General features: G+C 47.2%; 1 protein-coding gene across 1 annotated transcript in view; it reads left to right on the top strand.

The window, feature by feature from the left end:
* The first annotated feature begins 262 nt into the window (after positions 1 to 262).
* The window catches only part of LOC149453933 (venom factor-like), a 374515-nt gene continuing 367247 nt past the window's right edge, over positions 263 to 7530 (top strand). Inside the window, exons 1-2 of the mRNA XM_089687988.1 lie at positions 263 to 276; positions 647 to 833. Of these exons, the coding sequence (XP_089544114.1) occupies positions 263 to 276; positions 647 to 833 (201 nt within the window). The remainder of the gene's footprint in view (positions 277 to 646; positions 834 to 7530) is intronic.

Genomic DNA, 7530 nt, shown 5'->3' with positions numbered 1-7530 from the left:
CAAGGCCCAGACTGCAGGTCTGGCCATCCCTTAAATACACCTGCATAATCAGCTTCAGGTGTTTGGCTGGCTGCAGGGTTGAGTCTCTGATTGCTGGGAGCACCCGCTGGCCAGCCCTGGTACTGCAGCCCACCATTACTGGCAAGTCCATTCCTGACAACTCCAGTTTGAACCATTGCATTCCAGACTGGTTTCAAATGCATTTTAAATACAGATTTAAATGGTGACTCTCATCAACATTATATACAACCACTTACACACCATGTCTCCTAGATTGTAAGCTCCCAGGATCAGGCCCTCCTAACCCTCTTGTATTGAACTGTATTGTTGCTGTATTGTCTCCCGTTATATTGTAAAGCGCTGAGCAAACTGTTGGCGCTATATAAATCCTGTATAATAATAATATAAATATTATGCACACTGTGTTGTTTTCTTCAGCTTTGAAATCATTCCTGGCTGTATCTGTCCAGATTGGTCTGAAGTCACCATTTTTAGTGATCTTGAGATGTTCTAAAGCTATAACATTTCCTGATAATAAGAAAATTGAGATGTATAGGTTGCTACATTAATTGTGTTGGCAGCACCTCAATTTTTTACGAATATATTATTCACAATTTGATACAGTGTTATTGTCTCCTCTCAATAGATGCACTCTGATTACACCCAGCGTGCTACGTGCAGACTCTGAAGAAACCATTGTAGTAGATGGACACAATTCAACATTTGAAGTTGACTACATCATCCAGGATTTCCCTGTTAAAAATGTAATACTTGCTCGTGGCAAGATCACTATGAACAGTGGAAACCAAAACCTGGGAACGGCCAAAGTAACGGTAAGGCCTTAGGGAAATTTTATCTTCAGTCTACCCTTGAAGTATGTTTCGGGGCTTTCTTTGTACACTTTTATTGGAAAGTCAAGGGTTCCCACACAAGGGCTTTAACTTCATACAGCATTTAAAAACAGAGCTTCCTGAATATAAAACAGCCCACCTTGGGCTACACAGTTCTCAGCCTAGAACACAGGTTCCCAATCCAGAACACAATGGTGTTCACACGCTGCAGCAACTGTAACTCCGAATTTTGACCTGGTCATTGCAGACAAACACACTTCCCGTGTAGGTCCATTCACCTGCTCCTCCCTGGCAGTATAATAGTCTTTTTGGGAGGGTGGAACCCTAATCCAGTTAGCCCCTATACTATACACTCACCGGCCACTTTATTAGGTACAGCAGTTCAATTGCTCGGTAACACAGATTGCTAACCAGACAATCACATGGCAGCAACTCATCGACGTGGTGAAGACGACTTGCTGAAGTTCAAACTGAGCATCAGAATGGAGAAGAAAGGGGATTTAAGTGATTTTGAACATTGCATGGTTGCTGATCTACTGGGATTTTCACACACAACCATCTCTAGAATTTACAGAGAATGGTCCGAAAAAGAGAAAATATCCAGTGAGTGGCAGTTGTGTGGATAAAAATGCTTTGCTGATGTCAGAGGAGAATGGGCAGACTGGTTTGAGATTTACAGAAAGGCAACAGCAGGTTCAGAATTTGGCATAAACAACATGAAAGCTTGGATCCATCCTGCCTTGTATCAACGGTTCAGGCTGGTGGTGGTGTAATGGTGTGGGGGATTTTTTTTGGCACTAGCAAGGTGTACCTAATAAAGTGACTGGTGAGTGTAAGTACTGTGTACATCTGCACAATCAGAATAGTAGTTGTCCTCAAAACTTAGACCCAGGATTGGACACTTCATCTACGAAACCTCCAGGCTCCAGGACCCAACTTCAATCCAGAATCCTCTGTATAAACACAAGCACCCTGGAGCCCCTCAACCTGCCTGGATGAGAACCGTATGTGTCATAAAACACTTTTTATACTGTTTTATACTTTTTATACATGTTTCTTTCTTTCAAACTATACAAAAGGGACAATCAGATGTAAGGTACACACCAATTGTTATCTCTAGCCTTCCATCCAAACCTAGTTGTCTGAATGTGCCTTTCTTCAACAATTTTGGAGTATGATGCAATAGATTCTGGTGCTGGAACCTCGGAGGTGGTCTCTTTCCATGCAGGAAGGGTTGATCATTGGCAGAGAAGATCCTGCACAGGATTCATGTTTACATGGCTAGTGTGAAAGTGTTGCAGGAATGATTAGTGTTAAGAATGTGAATACAGGAAGGGTTAGTGTGAGAGGTAGTGTTGAGGCTACGGATTATGGAAAAGTTAGTGTTAGGGTTGGGGTGACAAGGGGGGTTAGTGTAAAGGTTGGGACTACTGGTAAAGTTCTTTTGGGGTTACAGGGATGGTATGTGTAAGGGGTACTCCGAGTGTTAATGTGAGAGCTGGAGTTATAGGGAAGGTACATTTTGGTGTTGGAGTTAGAATTACAGGGAGGGTTGGTGTTATGGTCATTGAGAGAGTTAATGTCAGGGTTGGGGCTACAGGGAGGATTATTGTTAGGGTTGCAGGAAAGATTAATGTAGTGGTCACGGAGAGGGTTAGTGTGAATGTTAGGGTTACAGGAAGGGTTAGCTTGAGAGTTATTTGTGAGGGTTATAGGGAGGATTAGTATATATTTTGGGGTTGCAGGGAGGGTTGGTGTTCATTAGAGATGAGCGAATCGAAGTAGGCGAAGTGGAATTAATTTCGAATATTAGAAAAATTTCGTTTCGCGCCGAATCCGAAAATTAGCATCGAAATTTTTCCTAAAATGGCGGCGACATGTGCGACGACGGAGCGGGGATGTCTGGGAAGGCGCGCAGACAAGGCGCGCTGACCCATAATGCATTCATTCATGACATGTGATCGCATTAGCCAATCAGCAGCCAGCCAGCCAGCACTGTGTAATGGTCGAGCTATAAATGGCGGTCATTTTAGAATTCTCCATTTGCCTCCAGTCATTCAAGAGAGGCAGACCTCTCTGTATTAGGGACAGAGTTAGGGACACAGAAACGTTACTTAGGGCCACAGAAACGTTACTTAGGGCCACAGAAACGTTACTTAGGGATACAGAAACGTTACTTAGGGCCACAGAAACGTTACTTAGGGCCACAGAAACGTTACTTAGGGCCACAGAACCGTTACTTAGAGCCACAGAAACGTTACTTAGGGCGACAGAAACGTTACTTAGGGCCCCAGAAACATTACTTAGGGATACAGAAACGTTACTTAGGGCCACAGAAACGTTACTTAGGGCCACAGAAACGTTACTTAGGGCCACAGAAACGTTACTTAGGGCCACAGAATTGTGACTCAGGGACAGACACTGAATTGTTACTCAGGGACAGACACAGAATTGTTACTCAGGGACAGACACAGAATTGTTACTCAGGGACAGACACAGAATTGTTACTGAGGGACACAGAATTGTTACTGAGGGACACAGAATTGTTACTCAGGGACAGACACAGAATTGTTACTCAGGGACAGACACAGAATTGTTACTGAGGGACACAGAATTGTTACTGAGGGACACAGAATTGTTACTGAGGGACACAGAATTGTTACTCAGGGACACAGAAATGTTACTCAGGGACACAGAACTGTTACTCAGGGACAGACACAGAATTGTTACTGAGGGACACAGAATTGTTACTGAGGGACACAGAATTGTTACTGAGGGACACAGAATTGTTACTCAGGGACACAGAATTACTGAGGGACACAGAATGGTTACTCAGGGACACAGAATTGTTACTCAGGGACAGACACAGAATTGTTACTGAGGGACACAGAATTGTTACTCAGGGACACAGAATTGTTACTCAGGGACACAGAATTGTTACTCAGGGACAGACACAGAATTGTTACTGAGGGACACAGAATTGTTACTGAGGGACACAGAATTGTTACTCAGGGACACAGAATTGTTACTCAGGGACACAGAATTGTTATTCAGGGACACAGAATTGTTACTCAGGGACAGACACAGAATTGTTCCTGAGGGACACAGAATTGTTACTGAGGGACACAGAATTGTTACTGAGGGACACAGAATTGTTACTCAGGGACACAGAATTGTTACTCAGGGACAGACACAGAATTGTTACTCAGGGACACAGAATTGTTACTCAGGGACAGACACAGAATTGTTACTGAGGGACACAGAATTGTTACTCAGGGACACAGAACTGTTACTCAGGGACACAGAACTGTTACTCAGGGACAGACAGAATTGTTACTGAGGGACACAGAATTGTTACTGAGGGACACAGAATTGTTACTCAGGGACACAGAATTGTTACTCAGGGACAGACACAGAATTGTTACTCAGGGACACAGAACTGTTACTCAGGGACACAGAACTGTTACTCAGGGACAGACACAGAATTGTTACTGAGGGACACAGAATTGTTACTGAGGGACACAGAATTGTTACTCAGGGACACAGAATTGTTACTCAGGGACAGACACAGAATTGTTACTGAGGGACACAGAATTGTTACTCAGGGACACAGAACGGTTACTCAGGGACACAGAACTGTTACTCAGGGACAGACAGAATTGTTACTGAGGGACACAGAATTGTTACTGAGGGACACAGAATTGTTACTCAGGGACACAGAATTGTTACTCAGGGACAGACACAGAATTGTTACTGAGGGACACAGAATTGTTACTCAGGGACACAGAACTGTTACTCAGGGACACAGAACTGTTACTCAGGGACAGACACAGAATTGTTACTGAGGGACACAGAATTGTTACTGAGGGACACAGAATTGTTACTCAGGGACACAGAATTGTTACTGAGGGACACAGAATTGTTACTCAGGGACACAGAATTGTTACTCAGGGACAGACACAGAATTGTTACTGAGGGACACAGAATTGTTACTGAGGGACACAGAATTGTTACTGAGGGACACAGAATTGTTACTCAGGGACACAGAATTGTTACTCAGGGACAGACACAGAATTGTTACTGAGGGACACAGAATTGTTACTCAGAGACACAGAATTGTTACTGAGGGACACAGAATTGTTACTCAGGGACAGACACAGAATTGTTACTGAGGGACACAGAATTGTTACTGAGGGACACAGAATTGTTACTCAGGGACACAGAATTGTTACTCAGGGACACAGAATTACTGAGGGACACAGAATTGTTACTCAGGGACACAGAATTGTTACTCAGGGACAGACACAGAATTGTTACTGAGGGACACAGAATTGTTACTGAGGGACACAGAATTGTTACTCAGGGACACAGAACTGTTACTCAGGGACAGACACAGAATTGTTACTGAGGGACACAGAATTGTTACTCAGGGACACAGAATTGTTACTGAGGGACACAGAATTGTTACTCAGGGACACAGAATTGTTACTCAGGGACACAGAATTGTTACTGAGGGACACAGAATTGTTACTCAGGGACACAGAATTGTTACTGAGGGACACAGAATTGTTACTCAGGGACAGACACAGAATTGTTACTGAGGGACACAGAATTGTTACTGAGGGACTCAGAATTGTTACTGAGGGACACAGAAGTGCTACTGAGGGACACAGAATTGCTACTCAGGGACACAGAATTGTTACTCAGGGACAGACACAGAATTGTTACTCAGGGACACAGAATTGTTACTCAGGGACACATAATCGTTGAATTAAAGAGTATGTCAGACAACATGCAGAGGAGTGGCAGAGGAGGCAATGTTTTAGGAGCGAGCAGACGTGGCAGCAGAGGAAGGGGTCGAGGCACCACTAGTCGCAGCCAGAGGCCAGTGCTCCCGGTGTCATCCAGCGGTCGTGTCTCCACCGACAACCCTGCCGTCATCGATTGGTTGGCTCGGTCGTCTTCCTCTTCCCAGGTCACCTCTGACACCTACAGCCAACGGTCGGTGTGTACGTCAGACACAACCGTTAGTTGGCATGGCCCGGGAGCAAGCCCACTGAAATCACGTGTCCTCTACCTGCCCCTGTCCTTTGCTGTTCCCTCACCAAGCGAAGTATCGCATGCTGTGGGCTCAGCCCCACTGTACAGTGAGGAAGAGCTAACAGAGGGCGGTCAGGAACGGGGGGAGACATCCGCCTCTTCAGCAGCCAGGCGAAGAAGTACTGGCGAGGAGAGTGGCTCGGTAGCCGGTCTAGAGACAGGTCTGTCTCCTGACCCACACGCAGCCGAGGGGGCTAGTAGTGAGGCGGAGACCCTAATTGATGATGATGAGGCTGATCGCACTTGGCAGCCTCGTCGTCATCAGGCAATTTCTTCCGCATCATCAGGAGAAGAGGGTGCCAGCTTGGCAGCGAGCAAAACAGTCGGTGGGTTGCCCAGGAGGCAACAGGGTCGCAGCAGTGTCAGTGGAGGCAAACGGCCACGGAGTAGAGCACCAGCTCCACTGCAGCCTACCACCATGGCCAGTAGTGGTGCCGGTGTGCACGGAGGAAGTAGCAGTCAGCCAGTGAGGAGTAGCGGGGGCAAAGTTTCCTACTCGGCGGTGTGGCAATTTTTCGTCATGCCGCCCAAGGAAGTAAACGTAGCCGTATGTCGACTATGTGGCCAGAAAGTCAAGCGTGGCCAGGGGGCCCATGTTGGGACTACAGCGTTGCGTCAGCATATGCAGCGTCGCCATTCGGTGGCCTGGGAAAACCGTGATAAAGATACGGCGGTTTTGCCTGCCCCAGCCCCCGCTCCATCACCCGCTCCGTTACTTGCTCCGTCACCCGACGTCAATCGCCCTCTATCAGCCAGTCAAGGCTCCAACACCTCTGCTGAGGGGAGTTGTTCCGCTCGTTCAGATGCTCCTTCTCCTGCTACTCCTCTTCACGGATTCCGTCAGCAGTCTTTTTTGGAATCCGTTTCCAAGAGACAACAGTTTGCGAGCACGCACCCGACGGTGCAAAAGCTGAACGTCCTCCTGTCCAAGTTGCTGGTGCTGCAGTCCCTCCCTTTCCAACTGGTGGACTCAGCACCTTTCCGAGAAATGATGGCTTGTGCCGCGCCGCGGTGGAGAGTGCCAAGCCGTCATTTCTTCGCCAAAAAGGCAGTGCCAGCCCTGCATTCACATGTAGAAGAGATAGTGGGCCAGTCTTTGAGCATGTCGGTCTCTGCCAAAGTGCACGGCAGCGCCGACGTGTGGAGCTGTAACTACGGTCAGGGACAGTACATGTCATTTACGGCCCACTGGGTGAACGTGGTGCCAGCACAGCCGCACCAGCAACTTGGACAGGTCACGACGCTTTTGCCTCCACGTTTGCACGTCCTTGGTCCAGCAAAGATGTCCGCCTCTACCACCTCTTCTTCCGCCGTGTCCTCAGCCGCCACCCCCGTGCCAAGTCCCATTACCCGACCGGCATATCACATGTGCAGGGCGCAACGGTGTCACGCTGTGCTGCACCTGGTATGCCTTGGCGAACGTAGTCACACAGGGGAGGAACTTCTGAGTGTAATGAACAGAGAAATCGACAGATGGCTGTCTCCGCGCAAACTGAAAATAGGAACCATGTTGACCGACAACGGAAAGAACATGGTGTCTGCTCTGCGTCAAGGAAGGTTGTGCCATGCACCATGCATG

The sequence above is a fragment of the Staurois parvus genome, unplaced genomic scaffold, assembly GCF_062004578.1.
Source record: "Staurois parvus isolate SC_StPar_1 unplaced genomic scaffold, SC_StPar_1.0 ptg000444l, whole genome shotgun sequence".
NCBI lineage: Eukaryota > Metazoa > Chordata > Amphibia > Anura > Ranidae > Staurois > Staurois parvus.
This window is presented reverse-complemented; position numbering and strand designations above follow the sequence as displayed.